At 35.7% G+C, this 24855-nt stretch overlaps 3 protein-coding genes and 1 pseudogene across 4 annotated transcripts; 2 read left to right on the top strand and 2 right to left on the bottom strand.

The window, feature by feature from the left end:
- The first annotated feature begins 925 nt into the window (after positions 1-925).
- On the top strand, positions 926-8302 carry LOC104722793 (MMS19 nucleotide excision repair protein homolog). Of its 2 annotated transcripts, none has more exons than XM_010441032.3 (20): positions 926-1222; positions 1305-1367; positions 1452-1506; positions 1636-1733; positions 1842-2000; positions 2109-2168; positions 2509-2697; positions 2796-2849; positions 3317-3403; positions 3496-4204; positions 4356-4735; positions 4866-4939; positions 5566-5671; positions 5773-6614; positions 6952-7027; positions 7099-7210; positions 7487-7563; positions 7662-7742; positions 7837-7916; positions 7991-8302. In XM_010441032.3, exons 1-20 carry the CDS (start codon positions 1151-1153, stop codon positions 8022-8024), a joined length of 3408 nt encoding a protein of 1135 aa, XP_010439334.2. In that variant the 5' UTR covers positions 926-1150; the 3' UTR covers positions 8025-8302. The 2 variants fall into 2 exon arrangements, with proteins under 2 accessions (XP_010439334.2, XP_010439341.2); XM_010441039.3 differs by having other exon boundaries at positions 928-1222; positions 5776-6614.
- Positions 8303-9500: 1198 nt separating this feature from the next.
- Positions 9501-10076, bottom strand: LOC147948300 (uncharacterized). Its single transcript, XM_087466139.1, has one exon. It carries the CDS (start codon positions 10074-10076, stop codon positions 9501-9503), a length of 576 nt encoding a protein of 191 aa, XP_087322265.1.
- A 903-nt stretch (positions 10077-10979) lies between these two features.
- Positions 10980-14150, bottom strand: LOC147948301 (uncharacterized). Its single transcript, XM_087466143.1, has 5 exons — positions 13132-14150; positions 12981-13089; positions 12196-12939; positions 11972-12106; positions 10980-11852 (listed from the first exon to the last, which is right to left on the bottom strand). The coding sequence occupies exons 1-5, from the start codon at positions 14148-14150 to the stop codon at positions 10980-10982; spliced, it is 2880 nt and encodes a 959-aa protein (XP_087322269.1).
- A 2190-nt stretch (positions 14151-16340) lies between these two features.
- On the top strand, positions 16341-17678 carry LOC104722789 (nucleotide pyrophosphatase/phosphodiesterase 1 pseudogene; annotated as a pseudogene).
- Positions 17679-24855: the final 7177 nt, after the last annotated feature.

Here is a 24855-nt window from a genome sequence, read left to right on the forward strand (position 1 = left end):
TTTAATCAACGTAATTTAATTAAATATTCTAGGTACTATTATTGATAGTGATAACACAATAATGAACTTATGATTCAACCGTGTTGTAATAGTTAATGATAATTTAAAATTTATATTGATATTAGCCCAAATCCATCCCGCTATATAAGTATATAACCCTGTCCGTGATATTTTTTTAATAAGTGTAAATATTTCTAATATTTTAAAATTTTTGAAATTTAAAATTTATCATATCTAGAATAACTAACGGTCCATCTAAAGAAGCGAGACAAATAATCGAATAAAATCGATTACAAAATCATAAATTTAGTTGCTTGATATAATTACAACTTAAAGAGTTTATTCTATTTCTTTAATTGCCTAACAATATATATATGATTGTGTAAATATACTCTATCAGGCGAGTTTAATAGAGAAATTTTGTTGTTAAAGATTTTATTTTTTGAAGTTGTATCATTATTTGGAATGTACTCTTTAAGCGTATTCATTGCTAGTTACTAATAGTAATGCAGGTAAAATAATTATTTTAACCCCTAAATAACGTGTATGACTAACGAAGCCAACTAATATAACCTATTTTGTAAGCAGCTAATGAATCAAATAAAAACTATAACTTTATAACCTATAATGTGCTTTTTTCAATCATTATAAAAGTGGAATGGTGGTATAACTAGAAAATTTAGACTTTGTGTTATAAATTGTTAATCAAAATTTGTTTTGGTGGTTTTTAAAATTTATTAGAATTAAAAAAAAAAAAAATTGTCAGATATGAAGCAAAATATCTTTGAGATAGTTTTAAACATTTAAAAATCAAATCCAAGGCCCAACATTGAGATGGAAATAGACTAACAATAGCCCAAGTAGAAGCAAAATCTCGAAAACTAAAGCGAGCGTATTTAGGCGACCAATACATCGGCCACGTAATATATAGACTTTTGGTTACGGAAACAGACTCCATTACCCAACTAAATGACATAAATACCCACTCCGTCCTTCTTCTCCTCACACTTCCCTTTGGCGGCTCTTTTTTTTTTTTTTTTTCCTCCTCTTCCTCTCTTCTCGTCGGAGCTCCGCGAAACCTCAAAAAAAAAAAAAAAAAAAACCCTAAAGCTCTATTGATTCATACTCAAAGCTCTGCGTGCGTGCAAGGATGGTAGAAACGAATCAGCTCACACAGTATCTCGAAACTTTTGTTGACATTACTCGTTCCCCTACTGAGCAGGTACGTTTTGTTCTCTCTCACTCTCGAATTTGACTTGGAACAATTCCATGGATATTTACACAGGTATCGTTTTTTCTCTCAGGATGACAGTCGTAAAGCGATTGCTTCTTCCTTGGATAATGATTCTTTGTCTATTAACCAATTGGTAAAAAACTTTTATCACACCCACTTTTCATCTTCTGTAGTCTTTCTTGTTCTAGTGTTGTTGTTAATTTTGCTAATGTTTTAGGTTAGAGAGATGGAGTTGTATTTGACAACAACTGATAACGTCGTTCGAGCACGAGGTAATTTCGATTCACTGCCTTTTTAGTTTAGTTTAGTGAGTTTTTTTTTTTTTTTTTTTTTTTTTTGTATTGTCTCTCAATCTGAACGGAATTGGAACATTGGTGTGTGTGTGTGTGTGTGTTTATTAGGTATCCTCCTGCTTGCGGAGGTTCTCGATTCTCTGAAAGCGAAGCCGTTGACTAATGCAATTGTTCATACTCTCGTTGGATTCTTTTCCGAAAAGCTGGTGAATTTGATACTTTATAGTTTGATTTTGTTATCAAATTGGACCCGATTCCAATGTGTCTAGTTGATTTTGTTTAACATATAAAGTGAAACAATTTGCTTGTATCAGGCAGATTGGAGAGCGTTGCGTGGGGCACTTGTTGGTTGCTTGGCCCTAATGAAGAGGAAAGATGTAGCCGGTGTGGTCACTCACATTGATGCACAAGCTATGGCGAAGTCAATGCTACAGAATGTGCAACTGCAGGCTTTAGCACCGCATGACCGCAAGGTATGAAGCAGTTACTAGCGCTATTCTGTTATCTGAGTTACTTTGTTCTTCACTGGGTGGTGTTTTTTCTTGAATTGATACACTACTTTCTGCTAAATTACTTTGCAGCTTGGTTTTGAACTTCTGGAGTTCCTTCTACAACAATACTCTGAAGCCATGTCGACTATGGTATGTATGTTAGTTTATAATACTCTCTACTTGCTGATTTGAAGTTCAGAATTTAAATTTCGATCTACTGTATGAGGATTGCGTCAGTTTGGTGGAAAGACGAATAATTATATCAATATGCAAATATGTGATATATAGCTCTTGGCTCGTTATATCTATTTATGTCAGCCTAATAGGAAGACAAATTATAATCTAAACAAGCAAGTATGTCATATATGGTCAGCTTGTCAAAAGCAATTTCATCTTACTTTTTGTGTTTTTTGTCTAGTTTCTTGTTTAGATCTACTCGCGGCCTTTCCTCACTTTGTTCTAATCCTATGACTAAACTACCGTTTCCTAGGGTAATCTACTTGTCTATGCTACATGTGAAGCCATCGATGGAGAAAAAGACCCTCAATGCTTAATAGTAGCTTTTCATCTAATTGAGCTTTTGGCTCAATTGTTCCCCAGTCCTTCTGGTCCACTGGCTTCTGATGCATCTGATCTTTTTGAGGTTTTTGGTTGCTACTTCCCACTTCATTTTACGCATGTGAGTTTAAAGTCTATCCTTTCTTTAATTTGATATGAAGATGGGTTTCTCTTTCTTTCACTTAATTGTTTAGTATGCTCTCTTTGTTTTTTTTTTAGACAAAAGACGATGAAACTAATATTAGAAGAGAGGACCTCGCAAGGGGACTATCGGTGAGTATCTTGTCAGTATTCATGATTTTCATAACGTTTTGCTGTCTTATTGTAGCTCAATGGTTTAGGTTCTCAAAGGCTAAATATCAAGTTTGATTATTCTTGCTAAATGTTATTTAAAAAAAAAATTTAGATCCTTAGAAAATGGTGTGAAGATTTGACAGAATAACTATTTTGCATCTCATGTCCATCCCTGGAAGCTGTAAGCCAAAATACAGTGACTAACCCTGTATATCTGATTTTGTTATGATTCTCTGTTTTGATGGTACAGATGCCTTGATTTTCTGTAAATCTTGATCTTAAAAATCTGTCTCTGTTTCCTTACTATGCTGGTTTGTAGATAGAAATATATATATTTTTTCTACGTCTAACTAAGTATGGCTTTCAGTTTCAAGAATGGGTGAAAAGGTATTAGGTTTAAATGGAGGAATTATGAATTCACTGATGTACGTCGTTCAATTTTGCAGTTGGCGATCTCTTCGACACCTTTGTTTGAACCTTATGCTATTCCGTTGCTTCTTGAAAAGCTTTCTTCTTCTCTACCAATCGCAAAGGTGTGTTTAACATGTAGTTTTCTGTTCTAGATTATATGCCACTCTGGATGTTGGACAAGTGTAATTATTTTTGTTCCACCAAATCTGTCTAGGTTGATTCTTTGAAATGTCTGAAAGATTGCGCTATGAAGTATGGAGTAGACAGAATGAAGAAGCATTATGGAGCTCTTTGGTCCGCTTTGAAAGATACATTTTATTCTTCCACTGGGACACACTTGTCTTTCGCTCTAGAATCCATCACTAGTCCAGGGTTTGAAATAAATGAGATTCACAATGAAGCTGTTAGCCTTCTTCAGAGGCTTGTTGAGCAAGATATCTCCTTTTTAGGTTTCGTCGTTGAGGATATACGTATAAACACGGTCTTTGATACCATCTCTAGATACTCTCAGTTTAAGGAAATGCCTGACACAAGCAAACTGGAGGTTCTTGTTATCAGTCAGATACTGTCTGTTTCTGCCAAAGCTTCGGTTCAGTCATGCAATATAATCTTTCAAACCTTTTTCTTCCGCCTTATGAACACTCTAGGAATTGTAGAGAAAACTTCTAATGGCGATGTTGTTCAAAACGGAAACTTTACGGTCTCTACCAGACTCTATCATGGAGGTCTTCATCTTTGCATCGAACTTCTTGCAGCATCAAAAGATCTTACCCTGGGTTTCGAGGAATGTTCTCCAACACCTGACTGTGCACAGGAATCATGGTGCTCTATGGTGAAAAGATTCTCAGTTCCATTGATCCAGGTGTTTGCTTCTGCAGTATACAGCTCTAGTGATGATTCTGTTGCGGATGTATATCTTGGAGGTAAATGCTTGTCGTTACTTAATAGATATATTTCATCTTAATGTTTTTTTTCCCTCCTTTTCTTGCCTTCACTTTAACGTAATACTGAACCCGTGCTACTTTAATGTAATACTGAATTCTAATTTTTTTTTTTTTTTCTGAATCAATACAGTAAAGGGTTTGCTGACTATGGGTATGTTTTGGGGTGGCTCTTCTCCTGTATCGAGATCTGAATTCGAGAAGATTTTGGTGACCTTAACATCAATCATCACATCCAAGAGTGGTAAAACAATGGTGTGGGAACTGGCGTTGAAAGCACTGGTCTGGATCGGCTCATTTATTGATCGGTATCATGAGACTGACAAGGCTAGGAGCTACATGAGTATAGTTGTCGACAAATTGGTCTCATTGGCATGTTCTGGTCATTGTGGTCTTCCATATCCAATGATGTTAGAAGCAACTTCAGAAGTTTGCTCCACTGGGTCAAAGTATGTGGAGAAAATGGTTCTAGGATTGGAAGAAGCTTTTTGTTCCAGTTTGTCTGATTTCTATGTATGTGTTGCTTCCATGACTCCAGATCATAAAGTTTTCATGTATATTCGAGATAATTGTTTCTATCTCCAGCAAGCGAGGGATCGAGAGGTTCCTTGTATCTAACTACTGTTTGGATAACACTTTTCAGGTCAATGGGAACTTCAAGTCAGTTGACAAATGCTCTCATCTCCTGGGGTGTTTAACCAACAAGTTGCTTCCACGGTATCCAAACTTTTCTTGAATTTCTTATATCCCATAGATAATCTAGCTTTGCCAGCGTGTGTATTTAGACTTTAAGTTGGTTGTAAACAACCAAAAATTCTGGATGATACTTGGGTATGCCTTGCCTGTTGGTTTCCATGTTAATCTCTATAATACTTCGGTAGAGTATTTAGGCTCGCTGTTAAGGTTCAATGTGTTAATTCCCTTCGTCAACCCCTTCTAACTCATACTCAGTAGATGTCCCATTAACCTAACAGTGAGTGTTTATAATAAACACATGGAAACCAACAGGCAATGCAATAGCACGAGTGTCTTTTCTACTAGTCCTTCACAAAATAGAGATGATAACTATGATTATTTTGTGAGAGGAGAAGAGATGATAAATGTTATTACTTTACGAAGATGTGATCTTAGCCTCTTTCTGTCTTTTATTCATTTACAAATTTTATCGTTCAGAGGATGAAGACTTAAAAATATTTGTGGCGCATCCAGGGCTTCACTGTTTTTCATCTGATTGGAGATTGTTTCTCTCTATATCTTCTGTCAGAGATTGTTTCTCTCTATATCTTCTGTCAGTTAGTATCAGTCCTTTTGACTCGTGGTATTTTTGTTTTGATCTCAAATAGTGTGGCCGAGATAGATGGTCTCGAGAAACTCTTGGTGCATTTCGCTATCAGTATGTGGAATCAAATTGAATCCTGTGGAGTTTTCAGTTGTGATTTTAATGGTGGGGTAAGTGCTCGGTCAAACTTTATACCCTTTGTTTCTCTTCAAAGTAGGTCTGATTTATCTATTGTTAATGTTATGGTATAAATTTAATTGCCCTTCTACAGCAGGAGTTTGTTGAGGCAGCGATCACAATAATGGGCCAAATTGTAGGAATTGCTTTAGTAGATTCACAGAACAGTATAATCCAAAAAGCTTATAGAGTGGTCTTGTCAAGTACGCTTGCAGCTATGGAGTCTATTCCTTTGACCTTTGTTGCATTAGAGGATCTTCAACGTGACCTGTCCACTAGGGATGAATTGATACTTTCACTATTTGCATCAATTATCATAGCCGCATCTCCCGCAGCATCCATTCCAGATGCGAGATCACTTATACATCTGTTTTTGGTCTCACTTCATAAGGGTTATATCCCAGCAGCTCAAGCTTTGGGGTCAATGGTTAACAAATTGGGCCGAGGTACCGGTGGAACATATATCACAAGCGGTTGTTCCTTGGAAGAAGCATGTGATATAATATTTCAAGCAGATTTTGCATCGGGGGAAAAGATTTCTTCCAATGGATCTGGTAAAATTATATGTGGAAGTGAGACAACCTTATCAAAGATATGTTTAGGTTTCTGTGGTTCTCTGGAGCATCAAACCCATGCTATCACAGGACTAGCATGGATTGGGAAAGGTTTACTCATGCGGGGTGATGAAAGAGTCAATGAAATAGCTTTGGTACTGGTGGAGTGCTTAAAATCCACCAATTGTTCCGGGCATGCTCTACATCCTTCTGCCATGAAACATGCAGCAGACGCATTCTCGATATTAATGTCTGATTCTGAAGTGTGTCTGAACAGAAAATTTCATGCAGTCATACGGCCACTCTATAAGCAGCGATTTTTCTCTAAAATAGTTCCCATTTTGGAGTCTTTGATTATGAATTTCCAGACCCCACTATCGAGGTATACAAGCTTCCAGTATATATATATATATACTGTTACTCTGTTATATAAAGTTATATCTGATTGGTTCTACTACTCTTCCATAGAAAAAGTTCGGTCAGTAGCATCTTTAATGCTCTTGTGTTGTACTGTGCCTTCACCATAAGTCTCTCTATGTCATTTCCCTAGAAAAAATGCAACTGCACCTAAAAGAACCTTATTAGTGTTCCTAATAAAGTCATACTAGTTTAGGCTTCTTTGTTGCATCAAGTTTCAAATACTCATCATAGATAAGCAAGTTCCAGTTTATTGTGAATTTTAATCGATTTTCATCTTACTGGTTTCATCATTGTTTCAGAAAAATGTTGCATGTAGCTCTCGCGCATGTTATATCCAATGTTCCAGTAACGGTCATATTGGACAATACCAAAAAGGTCAGCCTCCATATAGACTTTGTATTTTGTACCTTTAGAAACAGTTTCTTATCAGTCCTTGGTCTGTGTAGCTACAACCGATGATACTGGAAGGCTTGTCTGTTTTAAGCATAGACTCTGTGGAAAAAGAAACGCTCTTCAGTTTATTACTGGTTTTATCTGGAACGCTTACTGATACTAAAGGTAAGAAACGTGGCGAAAGCTTATAATATCAAATCTTGCTTCATTTGTCGAAGATGACGTAGTTCTTATAGGATTTTAATTGCTTCATTTGTCGAAGATGACGTAGTTCTTATAGGATTTTAATTCGTTTGCGCCAACCCTTAAAGAATGATTATATGGTAATGATTTTAGGGGTTATGATCAGATGGTTGAGTTATTCAGTAATTTCATATTCATTTTTTTCTTTGAGAAACCACATTTTTTTAATTGCCCATTAACCATTTGATCTGTTTGCAGGACAACAATCTGCCGAAGATAATGCACATATAATCATCGAATGCCTAGTCAAGCTTACATCATATCCAAATCTAATGGTGACAAATCATTTGTTTCTCTTCAGTTGCATCTTTTTTTTAATGAGATTGATTCGTGGATCTTTTGATATAATATTTCCATGTTAAATTGTATGCAGGTTGTTAGGGAGACAGCGATCCAGTGTCTTCTTGCGCTGTTGGAATTGCCGCACAGAAGAATTTATCCTTTCAGAATACAGGTTAGTTAAAGGATCGAAAACGCAGGTTTTTAGTATGTACTATGTAGAGAGTAAGAAAAGCGTCTCATGAATTTGAAATTTTGAACTTAAAAAGGTTTTACAAGCAATAGCAAAGTCACTCGATGATCCAAAACGGAGAGTTCGGGGAGAAGCAATTAAATGCAGGCAGGCTTGGTTAGTAACATGAAATTCATCAATAGTGTATTTTTATGGCTCGTAATTGCGATACTGATCATTGTCAAAATCAGGGCGTCAATCACATCCACGAATATCCCATTCTGAAGTTGAATTCAGAGATTCAGGGAGCCCAAGTTATGTTCTTCGAAGCAGTGCAGTATTTTAAATTTAAGGAATCACTTTTACTTAATTCTTTTAGATTTAGTTTCCTTATTGAGAGTGAGACATGTATATGCGATACCAACACATTTGTGATACAGTGATACTTGCACGTTAGAGTTGAGTTGTTTTCAGTAGAGTTTATTGGTTAGTGAATTTTACCTGATTTAGGAATCCGAATAAAGTTTTTGGGTTATCATTGAATTTTAAGATTCTTTTCAAAATCTATTTGCTATTTGCAATACCAGTTGTATTTTATAATTTCTCATCAGATTTTAGGGACCCAAATTTTATTATTTTAGCCAAGGAGTTGATTTCACATAAAAGTTTAACAATTATCATAGTACAGTTTTATGAAACTACACAAAAGATATGGCTGTCTTAGCATGTAAGGAGACTTTACCAAACAAAAAGAAGAATTTAATACAATCAAATTACTCTTTTTTGATGTTTTACCAATATATGGTGACGACTTGGCTTTTAATGGGATTATGGGACTGAATTAGGTACCATAGCTTCCTTCTCGGACATAGCAGCTATAGGCAATAGCTTCAATAAGTGCAACATTATGGTGTTAGCTACAACTATAGGTTAATTGAAATACTTCTTTCGTGAAGGAATCGTGTAATCATGAGTAAATTCATAATCCATAATACATCATCAATAATTTGACATTCATAATACATCATCTATAATGTGGCATCCATTATGTGCCATCTATAATGCACAATTAACAATAACAAAATCGCTCAAAGCTAATTTAGTTTGTGTGTGTGTGTGATGTACTTTTCATCTCTTCACACTCCTTAAAGATCTTCATGGTTCTTGTAACACCTCAACTTTGTTCCTTTTTAAATACGTTATACTTAGTATAATTCTTTTTGATCACCATAAACACCATAAGACTACTTTATCACACAAGAATCAAAGAATGGTAAATACACAAACTGTGGTGAATACCAAAACATCTCTCTGAATCATTGATAAGTGAAATCTCAGGCGGTCATTAAATTAAAAAAATTATTTGTATATGTTTATAAATTATATAGTAACGAAATCCTATAAACCTTTCTTGAAGCATAAATACTTGAACTTGGTCTTGAATTCTCCATAGTCACTTGAAATCGTATTTGTAAATCTATGAAAAACATAGCAAAGTGGGCAAGAATACGATGTTATCATCAACCGCCTGGTTTTGTGGATACAGATGTTGTTAGAAGAAACTCCGATTACTTTATTGATGATAAGCAAAAGAATACAAACCCATAACGAACACTAGCACATCACTAGCTCAACTCTCAAATCTCACATACGAGATTTTCACACATTTTTAACAAAAATTCTTTAAACAATGAGAGAAAGCATTTATACAAATTTGAAATTCAAGACTAAAAATATCTTCTTATTCCAACGGCATAATCTTTAAAGCGACTCACACGTTTCCTCAAATGTCGTTTCCCCACGCGTTTTCTCTGTTTCCCACTTAGAACGCCTCACGTAAGCCTTTCTGAGCTTATCAATATCCCCTCCAATTAGACGCAGCTTGTCCTCAAGTGCGAAAGAAGGAAACTGTTCTTCTAACACTCGAACCTCCTCCCACGAAGACTCGTGATCCGGCAACCCCGACCATTTAACCAACACCTCCAAACAACCAGAAACAGAGTAACGAGAGTCCAACAAGTTCTCTGGCTCAATCACCACCTCATCAGCTTCAGAAAAAGATTGAGGAAGAGGCAAAACCTGATGAACTCCCAATACCTGTTTCAACTGAGAAACATGGAACACGGGATGGATTTTGGAAGCCTCCGGTAAATGCAAGCGATAAGCTGCCTTGCCGATCCGTTCCGTGATTTGATATGGACCGTAGAACTTAGCTGCAAGCTTTTGACACAAACATTTTGCCACCGAAGACTGTCGATAAGGACGAAGTTTTAGAAAAACCCAAGACCCTGCTTCAAACGCAACATCCCTGCGATGTTTGTTAGCGTTGTTTTTCATCAATTATTGAGCGTGTAACAGATGAGCCTTAATATCGTCCAAAAATGCATCACTCTCCTTCAACATCTTCTCCAACTCAAAGTTTTTAGTAGAATTGGCCTCAAAACAAACCAAAGTAGGCGGACTCCTACCATACACCACCTGAAATGGAGATTTCTTCAAAGCTGTATGAAACAAAGAGTTATACTAGAGCTCTGCCCAAGGAAGATAGGTTGCCCACGAACGCGGATGAGAAGAAGCAAAGCATTGTAAAAACGTCTCCAAACAGCGGTTTAGCACTACGGTCTGCCCAGCCGTTTGTGGATGGAAGGCAGTACTGTACTTGAGCTTGGTACCCGCCAGCTTGAAACAATCCTTCCAAAACGCACTCAAAAAAATCCGATCACGGTCTGAGACAATAGACGCCAGAAAGCCATGAAGACGGACCACCTCTGAAATGAATTTCTTAGCCACATCCGCCGCGGTGAAAGGATGTTTCAACCCAATAAAATGCCCATACTTACTCAATCTATCCACCACCACCAAAATAGCATTCACACCCTGAGAAGCTGGCAACCCTTCAATAAAATCCATATTAACATCTTCCCAAACCTGATTTGGCACAGGCAGAGGTTGAAGCAAGCCTGCTGGAGACAAAGTAGAGTATTTATGTGTTTAGTACACTCCACATTCAGACACAAACTTTTGAACATATTTGAGCATGCCTCGCCAGTAAAATGATTGCTGCAACCTCTTCAATGTTTTCAACACTCCCGAATGGCCCCCCAAATGACTACTGTGATATTCTTCCAGCAAAAGAGATACATTGCGACTGGTAGCAGGAACCACCAAGCGGTTCTTATACCACAACCTAATCTCAAGCACCTTGTACGAAGCATACTGGAGAGGATCCTTCACTACCGCCTACAACAAGGATTGCAAATCCCCATCCTCATCGATCTCCTTGTACAAGTCCTGAATTTGCAGCACCGAGGGAATGGCCAGACCAAAGAATTGTGTAGAACACGACAACAGCTCAGGGTGATGGATTCGAGAAAGTCCATCAGCTGCTTTATTGTTAACCCCCTGTTTATACACGATCTCAAATTCATAAGGTAGTAACTTGATAAACCACTTTTGATACTTCATCATAACCTCCCTATGTTCCAATAAGAACTTCAAACTCTTCTGGTCGGTATGAGCTGTAAAGCGATGACCCAACAGATAATGCTTCCACTTCTGCACCGCCAACAAAATGGCCATCAACTCATGCTCATATACCGACTTAGCTTGTTCTCTTGCTGTCAAACCATGGCTAAAGAAGGTAATCGGTCTATGCTCCTGCATCAATAAGGCACCAAGACCAAAACCAGACGCATCCGCTTCTACAACAAACACCTTATCAAAGTTTGGCAATGCCAAAACAGGAGCTGATGCCATGGCTAGTTTTAGTCTCTCAAACGCCAACTGTGCCTCTCCACTCCAAACAAACTGATCCTTCTTTAAAAGCTCAGTAAGAGGTCGAGCCAAAGCACCATATCCACGCACAAGTCTCTGATAGTAGTCTGTAAGACCAAAAAATCCATGCAACTCCTTAACCGTCTTAGGAACGGGCCACATTGTCATCGCATTAGTCTTTGCTGGATCTGTTGACACGCCTTCAGAGTTGATAATATGCTCCAAATAATCAATCTGTCTCTGATCAAACAAACACTTCTTTTTGTTAGCAAACAAATGGTGTTCTGCAAAAAGCTTCATCACCACCATCAAATGCTCCAAATGGTCCTGCAATTGGCGCTGTACACCAAAATTTCATCAAAGAAGACCAATATGAATTTTCTGAGGTAGGGACGAAAGATAGTATTCATCAGAGCCTGAAAAGTAGCAGGAGCATTGGTGAGGCCAAAAGGCATCACCAAGAACTCGTAATGTCCATCATGAGTCCAGAAAGCAGTCTTCGCAACATCCTCTGGCTTCATCCGGATCTGATGATACCCTGCCCGCAAGTCCAACTTTGAGAACAACTGAGCTCCATTCAACTCATCGAGTAACTGGTAAATCACAGGAATAGGAAACTTATCAATAACCGTAGCTCAACACAGAAACGCCAGCTTTGATCTTTCTTCTTGACTAACAAAACAGGGCTCGAGTAAGAGCTGTGACTCGGTTGAATAATGCCCATGGCTAGCATCTCTTTCACCATATGTTCCATCACCTCCTTTTGAGCATGGGGATACCAATAAGGACGCACACTGACCGCGCCTACACGAGGCAATAAGACAATAGCATGTTCATGTCCCCGCATAGGTGGTAGACCTGAGGGCGTCGCAAAGACATGCTCAAACTGCTGTAAGACCGCCTCCACCTCAGTAGGCCATTCCAGTAAGGCATGAACCTCCCCATCAGACTCCAACAGAGAAAACCCACAATCCTCATCATGTTCACTCAATAGGGTAGGTTTCACCGAGACACAAGTAAGTTGGGAATCAGAATCTCCTACTAACTTCACTACACGACCCTCATATAAGAATGACATCTCATGGGTCTCCCAATTCACCCAACAATCGCCCAAAGTGCATAACCACTGCACACCAAGGATTACATCCACCTGTCCGAGCTCCAAAATGATAAAATCCGTTGTGAAAGTAATGCACTGCACCGTAAAACTAACACCTGGACAAACTCCAGAACCTTTCACAGTAACTCCAGTGCCTAAGAGGATGTCAAGATGATCATTTGGTGTAGCATTCAACTTCAACTTCTTTGCTAATGACGGTGTAATGAAATTGTGTGTAGCTCCACTGTCGAGCATAATCAATGCCGCATCTCTACTAACCAACCCTCTCATCTTAGTAGTGCGGGTGATGAAATGCCCATAAATGAGCTAAAAGACAAATCCATACACTGACCAACATGAGTCTCTACCAACTCTCCTTCACAATCCTCTTCAGTACGATGCTCTTGTAACACCTCCACCACAAAGTCATTCAACACCGTCAGAATCTGAAGCTCTTTGTTAGGGCATTCCTGACCTCTGTACCATTTGCCTTGACACTTTAAACAAATGCTTCTTCACCGCATATCATCCAATTCAGCACTTGTTCTGTGTCGTTGAGGACGAGGTAAAGCCGTAAGTGCCCCTCTCTCCACTGTCGGTTTCTCCACACCCTTACTGGTGTCAGAGAATGATGATTTCACCTTCCACCCCAATAAAGGAGTAGGGACAGACACCTTAGCTCCAGGAACCAATTGCTTATAAGACTTTACTATCTTTGGGACCTCCCTTTGCATAACTGTCCTCAAGGTACTCCACTCCATGGACAAAGCTACTGCAATCAGCTCCGGTAAGTCCTGTGGTTTCATCATGTATACCAACTCCTGCATTTCTGGTCGCAAACCATTCAAAAAAATGCCTTCAAACTTCGTATCATCCAAACCAGAAACCTGCGCAGAAAGATCCTCAAACTTCCTCACATAATCAGCCATAGAACCTTCTTGTTTTATGCAAAATAGACTCTGACTTGGACCTTTAACCCTCAGATTCCAAAAGAGTAAGAGCAAACATTTCTTAAAGTGGCACCACGAGTCAAACGGAACACGGTTAATCTCCCAGTTGAACCATCCTAGAGCATCACCAGCCAAATGCACCGGAACCAGATCCAATTTCTCCAAATCGGAGAATCCACCAATGCGAAAGTAACGCTCTACCAACGACAACCAGCCATGGATGTTTACACCATCAAACATAGGCATATCTACATTCTTAAGCAATTTTTCGCTATACTTCAGTCCAAAGTTACTATGGTGAGGTTTCGAGACTCTAGGAGATACCTGAGAAAAATTCTCGTGATAGGATGATTGTGCACTGCGACTCGGACCTGGAGACTCCCGATCTGCAGCAACCAGAGGTACAAGAAGAAGAATCTGGTCCAACGATTGCTGAATCGCGCGAGTACGGAGGCGTTCCTCATGAAATTGCGAATTCAAGGTGTTAATCCGATCAAAAAGCTCCGGAATCGGATCGGAATCGTCCCCCGGCGACACTTCTGACAAAATCGGAGAAAGCTTCAGGTTTATCGTCTTCAATTTCTCCATTGAATCGATCGGTTGTCACAACACACCAAATGTTAAGAAGAAACTCTGATTACTTTATTGATGATAAGCAAAGGAATACAAACCCAGAGAGAACACTAGCACATCACTAGCTCAATTCTCAAATCTCACATGTGAGACTTTCACACAATTTCAACATAAACTCTCTAAACAATGAGAGAAAGCATTTATACAAATTTGAAATTCAAATCTAGATATTTCTAGAGACTAAAAATATCTTCTTATTCCAACGGCATAATCTTCAAAGCGACTCACGCGTTTCCTCAAATGTCGTTTCCCTATGCGCTTCCTCTGTTTCCCTCTTAGAACGCCTCACATAAGTCTTTCTGAGCTTATCAGATGTGCTCATCATGTTTTTCGTTTGAAGAAAGGCCCTTGATGGACTGAAACAAACTATGCGTGCTTGTACCAAGAGTTGAAAATTTTCCTTTGTTCTATGGGGTTTTGAATTATGTTGTAAATACATCAGGTTTTGTTTACATAGATCCAAGGAAATCAAGCTTTTTATTGCTTAGTCTATGTTAGTGATATTATAGTCACATGCTTGGGTAATAGACTTTATTACAGTGTTATCTCCCTGCTTCTCCTTGAAGAATCAAACAGACTTTACATACTGTATTTTCTTGGCACCGAAGCGACAAGAACTTCACAGGGTCTCCTTTTAATGTAGAGAAAATACATCTATGATTTGTTGCATAGAACAAAGATTGTGGAAGCAAAAATAGTGTCAATAAATTATGTATTTAAAATCCTATTTACAATAAAATGATAAATTTCAAAGATTACAAATGTCTAAAGATGTATTTAAAAAAAAACCCTTTCGTTTCTCTCCCAAAGAAGTCGCCCTAGCCGCCACAAATTTCAGTTCTCCGTTTGCCCTCTCCGGTGGTCGGCGCTCCTCGCCGCTGTCGTGAGAGGGTACCTTAGTCTCTCTTTTGTTGTTGTTGTTTAGTTCCTTGCTTCCTTTAACTCTTGGATTTCGGTGGAGAATGGTTTCATTATGGCTGAGACGGCAGATCTTTACGGCGAGGCTTGCGAGTTTCGTCGGCGGCCAGCTTCTCCTGAGAGAGTTGGTTTTTTAGGTCTCCTAGATCTATTATGTGGAAGATTCGACAGAGTTTTGAGTTTCATGGTTTGCTCACGAATCTGTGGCCGTGGTCTCTTTTGTTGTTTGAGCTCGACTTCGCTCCTTGTCTTGCTTTGCAGATTTGTTATGATCTGATTGCGTTTTGAAGTCTTCTATCTAGACGTTATGGGACGCTGTAGTCGTCGTCGTATCAGGAAACGTTCGAGTCTTGTTGGCCGGGTTATGAAGTTCTTGGATCTTGTGTTGAGAGATTGGATCTCATCTTGATAGGAGGTGGTGGTTGTTATTGTTGGATTGGCCTGTGGGCATCCTTGGTAAAACTCAACTACAAGAGCTTCAGAAGAAGAAACTTTGCATTTTGAGACTAGTTTATTTCATAAAGGTTCTGCCTAGTTTGCCTTTGTTTTTAGTTCTTGGTTTGGTCCTCTTTCCAAAGTTAAATTTGTTTGCTTTGTTGTTTGCTTCTTTGTTGGTTTCACTTATGTTCCCGGGGATTTCTACTTGTCTGCCGGCTTTGTTTCCCTTTTTGGGATTTAGACTCCAGGAAAATCTTGTATTCTGTTAAGTTGTATTTCACAATATATTCCACCTTGTTTATTAATATTACCAGATGACAAAAAAAAATGTCTAAAGATTATTTTAAAGTATTTTAAATAAACTTAAATTAGTACAATTCTATACTATCAAATGTAACACACAGATCACATTTCTTGTACATCAAAGTGTATGAGGTTTAAAATAGTATTTAAATAAAACTCATGGCTCTGCGTATTGTTTATCACAAGTTGACCACCTGTCTCTAAGTATTAAACTATTAATGAAGGTAAGCACTGAATTCTTGAAGGATCCTGAAAAACGTGCGAGAATTATCAATTAGTACTTTACATGATTGAGTCATTAATTTATATGATATTTACTGTTGATATGTATCTTAATCACACCAGTTACTGTAATTAATAGCTTGAGACAAAACCTGCCGACAGAAAAATTTATCTAAATAATTGTATATATAGATTAAATAGTACTACTATTTTATAAGAACCATGCTGAGATCAACAACAACACCATCGCAACTTTATTTTCCAATGGCAAAATGTAAAGCTGAACGGTCTTGTTTTTCCGGTTACCCCTTGGGCAAGTTATCTCTAATATTTATTTTCGGCATCTTCCTCGTCGAAGCCATCACTGCCGATAGTTCAGACTCTCCATCATCCTACGCCTGGCAATCCAAGAAGCTCAGCAAACCGGTGGTTCTATTAATTTCCACCGACGGTTCCGGTTTGGTTACCAATTCAAGACGGAGACACCAAACATTGATATGCTCATTTCGAGAGGAACCGAAGCTCAGACCGGTTCAATCCCGGTTTTTCCGACCATGACGTTCCCAAACCACCCGGCTTACCACGGTATAATCATGAACAAATTTACTGATCCGGTAACCGGAGAATTCTACAACAAAAATCTAGACGATAATGGTGGTTAGGTGAGTCATCACTCATTGTGGGTAACTGCAGTAAACCAAGGGCTCAAGGCTGCGACTGTCTATTGGCCAGGCTCTGACGTTCCAAAAGGCTCTTGGACCTGCCCAAAAGGATTTTGTAAAATGCCTTTCAATGGTTCGTTTCCTCTCGAAGAAAGAGTCGACACGATCTTGAGCTATTTTGATCTTCCCGAGAGCAAAATCCCGGATTTCATGACTCTGTATCTCGATGAACCGGATATACAAGGCCTTAAATACGGCCCTGATGATCCTCGGATCACACAAGCAGTCGCAAATGTTGATAAAATGATCGGTAGGGTCATCAAGGAATTGAAGAAAAGGAAGGTGTTTAGTGATGTTCATGTATATTACTTGGTGATCACGGAATGGTTACTAATTGTGACAAGAGGGTGATTTATATTGATGATTTAGCGGATTGGATCAAGGTACCCGCAGATTGGATCCAGTCTTATAGCCCAGTCCTAGCAATGAATCCGCGTTGGGGAAAGGATGTCGAGAATCCAGACGAGAAAAACATGGAACTTGAAGATGAATGAAGCTTTGAGCTCAGGGAAAGTAGAAAACGGAGAGTTTTTGCAGGTTTACTTGAAGGAGAAGTTACCAAAAAGGCTCCATTATTCGGAGAGTTCCAGGATTCCGCCGATCATAGGAATGGTCAGAGAAGGTCTAATGGTTAAACAAAACAGAACAAACGTTCAAGAATGCTCCGGAAATCATGGATACGACAACATGAGATCTATCTTTATTGGACATGGTCCAAGGTTTATAAGAGGGGAAAGAAAGTGCCGTCGTTCGAGAATGTTCAGGTCTCTACAATGTTATTGCAGAGATTCTCGGACTTCGACCAGCTCCAAACAATGGTTCTTCTTTGTTCCCTTGGAGCATTCTCCTTCCTTTTGGAGCAACAAGGGAATTAGAATGAAGAACAATATCCCTTGGCCCATGCATGAGACTCATGCATAGTAATAAGCTAATAAATGAATAATAATCTGTGTGTTATCTTGTGATGTTTTTTCTTTGTGTTCTTTATCTTATACTAGGTTTTGAATCCACGCTACGTGTGGGTTTATTTAATATATTTAGATGAAATTATATATAATTGATGATAATTATAAAATATTAACTTCTGAAAATTTTAAGTTATTATTTCGACAATAATTTTAATTAAAAAATCTTAAGTTAAGAAAATTTGATCAAAAGAATCATGAACCAGTTTTGGTTTCTCATATTCAATTGAACACCACCAATTATGTCTTCGTGTTTTTTTCATTTACTTTTCATATTCTTTCTTGTCATCTTTATTTTCATCTCATAGTTATTATTTTTAAATTTTTAAATTTGGACGCCTGATAAATCAAGCTTCCTGCTCATTGATAGTTGGAATCATATTAGTCTTATTTATAATGGTTCTCAATCATTGTCTACAAAATTTCTTGCCGATGTGGGATGTTGTGCATACAGTTATTTATAAGAATTTTAATATAAAAATTTTACATAGTTTCAGAAGTGTTAAATATTGAGATGTCTGATTTCGACAGCTCTATTGGTTGTTTAAAATCTGAGGTGGACGCCTTAAGAATCTTATAATTATAAATTATAAATTCTCTTAAACTTTTAAAATTTATAAATTATAATTCTCTTAAAACCTTTTAAAAGCTACGAAATATTTAAAATTTATAAATTATAATATTTTGAAACCTTTTTAAATCTAAGACTTTTAGAAGTTTCAATATTTATAATATTTTAAACTTTTAAAAGGTTTTTAAAAGCTAAGTACTTTTAAATATTGAAATATTTATAATATTGAAACTTTTAAATTTTTTAAATATTATAATATTTTTTTGAAACTTTTTAAAGTTTTAATTTGATCAAATAAAAAACAGGATCAAACCGAATAAAACTTTTAAACTTGGACGCCTTATAAATCAAGTTTTCATGCTCATTCGTTGTTGGAAGCATATTAATCTTATTTATATTGGTTCTGAACCATTGTCTAAAAGATTTATAGCCGATGTGGGACGTTGTACATAGTTCTTTTATTTCCATAAATTTAAAATTCTGGAAATTTTAAAAAATGTTAATGAATGACATGTCAAATCGCGATTGGTCGTTTAAAAAATTCTTAATATAGAAAATTCTCAAAATTTAAAAAATGTTAATTAGTGACATGTCGAATCCCGATTGGATGTTAAAACATTTTTATAATCATGAATCATCCATATACTTATTCGGTTTTAGATCCACACGTATTGAAACTTTTCAAACCAAAATCCTTACTTGCAGAGAAAGTAATATGAACACATGTTTAGTTAAAACAAATTTTCGTCGATCCTTTTTCTTTAAACTCAAATAACATCAAATCAAGATCTTGCGACGTCAATCTTTCTTTCTTAGACTTAAAAATAAAAATTTTACTGCAAGAATATCAAATCATCTGTAAAGTCATACACAAAAACATGTTTTACAGCTCAAATAAAAAACCGAATCAAATAGAATAAAACTTTTAAACTTGGATGTCTGATAAATAAAGCTTTCCTGCTCATTCGTAGTTGGAAGCATATTAATCTTATTTATACTGGTTCTGAACCATTGTCTAAAAATTTTCTACCCGATATGGGATGTTGTACATAGTTCTTTTATTTACATAAATTTAAAAATTTTCTTTTTCTAAATATTCTTAATACAGAAAATTCCAGAAATTTAAAAAAATGTTAATCAATGACATGTCAAATCCTGATAGGTTGTTTAAAATAATTCTTAATATAAAAAATTCTGGAAATTTTTAAAAATGTTAATGAGTGACATGTCAAATCTTGATAGGTTCTTTAAAATCTTATGTGGACGCTTAAGGAGCTATAAGCTCCTACTTTTATTTAGTATAGACTATATTTTGAACCCACGCTACACGTGAGTTTATTTGATATATTTTGATGAAAATTAGATATGATTGATGACGGTAATAAAATATTATCTCATAAAAATATTTTAGTTAGTATTAAGGAAAAAAATTAAATTTCAGATACACAATTTTTTAAAATATAAAAATCAGCTGTGTTATAAAATCAAATCTGATAAAAAAAATCATGAAATTAACTCAACGTCCAAGCGAGGCAAATCAAACTGATGACCTCACATATCCTAAACCATTTCTTTGACCACCAGAAAAACGAAACAATTTTATAATCATGAATTTAACTCGTTTTCATATTTAATTGATTGCTACTACCTATGTTTTTGTATTTTTTATTCAATGTGTTTTTATTCTTCATATTCTTTCTTGTCATTTTCATTGTCAAATTTTGTGGTAATTGTCATCGTTACTTTTACCGTCTGGTTTTTCGCTATACTCTTTTTCTTTTTCTTCCTCGTCAACTTTTTCACATTCTTTCACTGAAAAACCTTTTTTTTAAGACTACCACACAATTTGTTAATCCATCAAACTCCAAGAACAAAATCATTTCTGTTCTCATAAAATTTGTGAAATTCATGAAGACCAACATAGTCAACACATGCACCCAATTATTGATAATTTCATCCATATACTTATTTGATTTTAGATCCACATGTTTAGAAACTTCTCAAACCAAAATCCTTACTTGGCTATTTTAAAAACATAATAAAATATACTAATAATTATTTATTTAAGATCATATGATATATAGAAATATGAGTACACTATAAGAACAGATTGATTATAAATAAATAATATCAATTATATTATATCATCAAATAATATCAACCATATCATATTATCAAATAATTGTAACCGCTTGAACCGGAACCATATTTAAACGTAACTATTAAACGTTTAATAAACGGTTATAGTTAAGGTTAAGCAAAATTTCTAACCATAACCGATGGTTAAAAATTTGTAATCGTGACAACCGTAACCCTGGTCATGCCTGTATAGCTAATAAAACATGTATGTTTGTCATCCATCTTTCTTCTTTAAACCACAAAATTTGACTCAAACATCAAATCAAGGTTTTGTGATGTCAATCCTTCTTCCTTAGACCCAAAAATAAAAAATTAATGAAAGAATATCAACTCATCTACAAAATCATACACAAAAATATGTTTTACAGCTCATAAGAAATAAAAAGCACAAACGTAAATAAATAAGATAATTTTGTTATGAATATATTGTATTATGTGGATGCCCATTACCGGACCATTAGTAAACTTGATATACAACCTAAAACTCTAATGTTGTATCACTATATATATGTTATATCCTATAGTAGAGATTAATAATATAAGAGAATAATTTCCTAAACCTCTTGTTATAACACGTTATCAGCACGCTCTAAACCCTAGCCGGAAAAAAAAAAAAACCAGCAGCCGTCACCGTACGTTTCTTCTTCTCCAACGTCGCCTAACCATGTGAGCTAGCAAAACACAAATCTCTGCCGTCTTTTCCCTCTGCTCCCGATCTCACCATCATCGTTTCCAATAGAGATAAGTAACCTCACTTTCAATAATTGATCGGCTTATACATAATTTAGTATACGTGTTTTCATGCCTATCAACTTAATTAGTGTATGTGGTTACCGAAGTCTTATTGGATTATTTGATTGTTACAGTATTTTATTATTAAGTATATTGTTTCACAGTGCTTAAGGCTACGTTGATAGTTTTATTATTATTCGTTAAATCATATGTTCTAATCGTATATTGCTTGATAAGATAATATACTCATGGCTACACAATATTGTACGGTGTTTCATGTATCATTGGTGTTAATTACTTTACTGAGATTATTTTTGGAAATCCTAGGCGATGTTACCTTCGTGGCTCCATCGTTTGTCCAAACTTCAAAACTACCGACATCGAGCTAACCAATACCATCGTTGGAACGTCTCAGATCTCCGCTTCCCATTAAGATAAGTATCACTTATCTAACATATTATTTAAGTTTGAACTTTGATAGATGAAACTAAAATTTCATTACAACACCAAAATATGATTTAAATATGTGATCAATCGTAACATGCTTTAGTTTAATATATAATAAATTGACACATATTTTATTACGTGTTAGTGTCATTCACGAAAATCACGAATTGGGTTAATTGTTTGGTACTTTGCTAGTTTGGTTATTTTGGTGTTATTGGGTTTGGTAAATAAATCCATAAGCTAATTGATTAACTGATATTACTATCGTTCCACTTTATTATGCGTATATGCACATTATACACGAAGAACGTGTATGTGTGTTGCGCATATCAAATTAAAAATTATGTATTTAGCTAACTAATGTATAACAGTCAACAAGTTATTAATTAGCTGTTGCAATAATAGAGAATTACGGTTAAAATACGTAACATCTAAAAATCATTGTTTTATTGCTTACGATTTCAGTGACATGATTTTATAGAAATTTCAAAGTTTTTTATCATGAAATTATTTTCTTAATTGTTTTACAAAAGAAAAGAGAAAATTTATTTAAAAAACAAAATTATAATACATATCTATATAAAGATATGATGCTTAATACTTATATAACATTCATTTATATGATTGTTATAATGTTTGTGAATTACTTTATTTGTTTAATCACAAATTTAAATCTAATTAGATATAATATCATGATGAAATATTTTAAATCATATCTCCAACCTTTTTGGTGAATAAATTGAAAATTTAGTAACAATTTACTAAATAATGATTATTGCTTATATTTTCTTGGCATCACTTCTATGAAGATGTTTTAGTTCAAGTATATGACCATAAAAATTCACTAGTTCTTTAAAATAATCTAAAGAAAGTAAATGACTAAAATTCTTTAAAAGAATATATACTTTTAAGGTCACAAATTTATATTTGTCTTGTAGACAAAATATAGTAAAAATATTATAATTTTGTTATTTGTGTCTGTGTAAATTATGAAATGTTGACATAATTACATCCTATTGACTTGGTTTACTCTTTGAAAAGAATATAACTTTATGTTATAAAATAAAAAAGCCACACCATTGATGAGAAAGTTGCTATATAAAAGTGGCCATAAATATGGATAAGATATATAAAGTTATCAACTAGTTTCTCCACTAGAAGTGAATATTAAGTACTAGATGTACTTATATATATGATGAAAGAAACTAGTGTCAGACAATTTCCACTATTCTACTAATATTAAGAAGTAGTAGAAAAAGTATTGAAAGCTCTTGAAGAGTATATATACTATTGTCTATGGGAACATAATTTGATATTAAATGTGTTACAGTCTTCCAATTAGTCTCAAAGTTAAAAAGGTGTAAGATATAATAGACGACCCAATTTGAGAATGCTATTAATTACATAGTGGGATTCAAATCGAGATTGATAGACATGAAGTGTCATCATCTCGAGAGGGAGAATTGATGAATCCCATATACAGAGGTGATGGAACATATAGAAGAGTTCACACCCAAAATGAGTTTAATCACTCATATGATAGAACAAATCTTGAGGATTTGAAAAATAATCATGTTGAGACAATAAGCGAAGAAAATACTTTGAAATCATAAGTATTATTACCCAAGGCAAGAAAAGTATTTTAGAGATTACATGCAATTTTTTTTTTAACACCTCATTCATTCATTGATTTGAAGTCTTGTACAAGAGTTGATACATCAAGATTACATCGACACTGAACAACTCAAAACACACATCTACAAATACATAACCAAACCTTAAAAAGAACGATGGAGAAGCGAATTTCCACGATGCTTTCGAAACGGAAGCCTTACTCGCCAACAGATTAGTAACTCTGTTTCTTTCCCTCTCCAGAGTCAATCCCAAAATGATGAGATCGTCGTTCTTGGTTATCTTCCCCTTGAAGAAACTCCATTGTTGTCTTTTATTATCGATGATACACCATATTTTCTCTTGTATTGAATCTTCAATTCTCCGTGAATTCGCTATGCCTGGATCCCACATTGGCCGATCGCTATACCACATAAATCTCAACAACTTATACGCGAATCCTTCCACTGATCGGGTTTGTGGACACTGGGCATCATGAAAAATCAGAGAACTTTCCACGGAGAAAACAGGTTCGTCGTGGTTGGAATCAGAACACCAACAACCTCCAAAGAACCAAAAATGAATGGCCTCCATAAACGGAGGAAAAGGCTGGAAACGAAGTCGTCTCCACTTTTTGAAAAAAAAGTCCCAAAACGGAACATGAACAAATTGCTTGAAAGGATGCAAAATAATACCTTCTGCTTTCAGATCTGGCAATGGCTTGACATGAAAATGGTTATTGTTTGATTCCATCAATATCTCGAACACAAACCTCATCAACATCCGAAAGAAAAGTGTAAATCGGAGAAAAATCCGATAAAATAGAAAGCCTTTCATCACAATTATTAAAAACAAAAGAAAAGTAAAGTAGAAAAACAAAGTGGAACCACCGACAATTGCCGGCGGCCCGTAAAAAGCAAGAAAGATAACTGTTTTGTGTTTATCGCCCTTTGTGTCGCTGGAGAAGTGATTTTTAAGCGTTTTTTTATAGAGAGTACATGCATTATCTAGAAGATAAAATGCTTATAATAATTCAGAAGGTTTAATAAAAAATCTCACTGTTTGGCATGACCGGTTAAGGCATTCCGGTTCAGTTGTGATGCGAAAGAATAATCAGAAATTTCTGAAAAGATTTATTAGAGAACCTAAAGAGTTTTCCTGGTGTTATGTGTGCTGCTTTACAAAGCAAGCCGAGATTATATGGCTTTCACCGACCCCATGAATTTGGATAATGTCAATTTTCTTGTATGTATTTAAAAGAGATATTGTGGACTGATCATCCGCTATATATTCTTGTTATCAACTTGCAACCTTGCGTTTGTGAGAATATTTGGTTAATTGAAAATGGTGGTGATACTATGCTAAATAACTGACATAAATGACTCTATATGTCAATAAGTTCGCATCGTGCCAATGAATTGTTATGAGTACTCCCCAGTACAATTGGTTTGGGTCAGAAACCAGAGATATTCCATCTAAATGTGTTATACATGTTGAGTCGCTCCACCAAGGTGATTAAGATGGAATTTGAAAAATGTTGGAAATATGTTGGATATGAATCTCTTTTAAAGATTGAATATCTCAAGAATTTG

Source organism: Camelina sativa, chromosome 2, assembly GCF_030686135.1.
Source record: "Camelina sativa cultivar CO46 ecotype springtype chromosome 2, ASM3068613v1".
Classification (NCBI taxonomy): domain Eukaryota; kingdom Viridiplantae; phylum Streptophyta; class Magnoliopsida; order Brassicales; family Brassicaceae; genus Camelina; species Camelina sativa.

Excerpts from the sequence above, each read along its gene's own strand:
- LOC147948300 (XM_087466139.1), bottom strand. The coding sequence starts at position 10,076 with ATGAAAAACAACGCTAACAAACATCGCAGGGATGTTGCGTTTGAAGCA.
- LOC147948301 (XM_087466143.1), bottom strand. The coding sequence starts at position 14,150 with ATGGAGAAATTGAAGACGATAAACCTGAAGCTTTCTCCGATTTTGTCA. Across the intron at positions 12,940-12,980 it reads AGGATTGTGAAGGAGAGTTG|CTCATTTATGGGCATTTCAT; the intron begins GTAGAGACTCAT and ends TTTGTCTTTTAG. Across the intron at positions 12,107-12,195 it reads ACAGCTCTTACTCGAGCCCT|TTACTCGATGAGTTGAATGG; the intron begins GTTTTGTTAGTC and ends GTGATTTACCAG.
- LOC104722793 (XM_010441032.3), top strand. The coding sequence starts at position 1,151 with ATGGTAGAAACGAATCAGCTCACACAGTATCTCGAAACTTTTGTTGAC. Across the intron at positions 2,001-2,108 it reads TAGCACCGCATGACCGCAAG|CTTGGTTTTGAACTTCTGGA; the intron begins GTATGAAGCAGT and ends ATTACTTTGCAG. Across the intron at positions 7,743-7,836 it reads TTTATCCTTTCAGAATACAG|GTTTTACAAGCAATAGCAAA; the intron begins GTTAGTTAAAGG and ends GAACTTAAAAAG.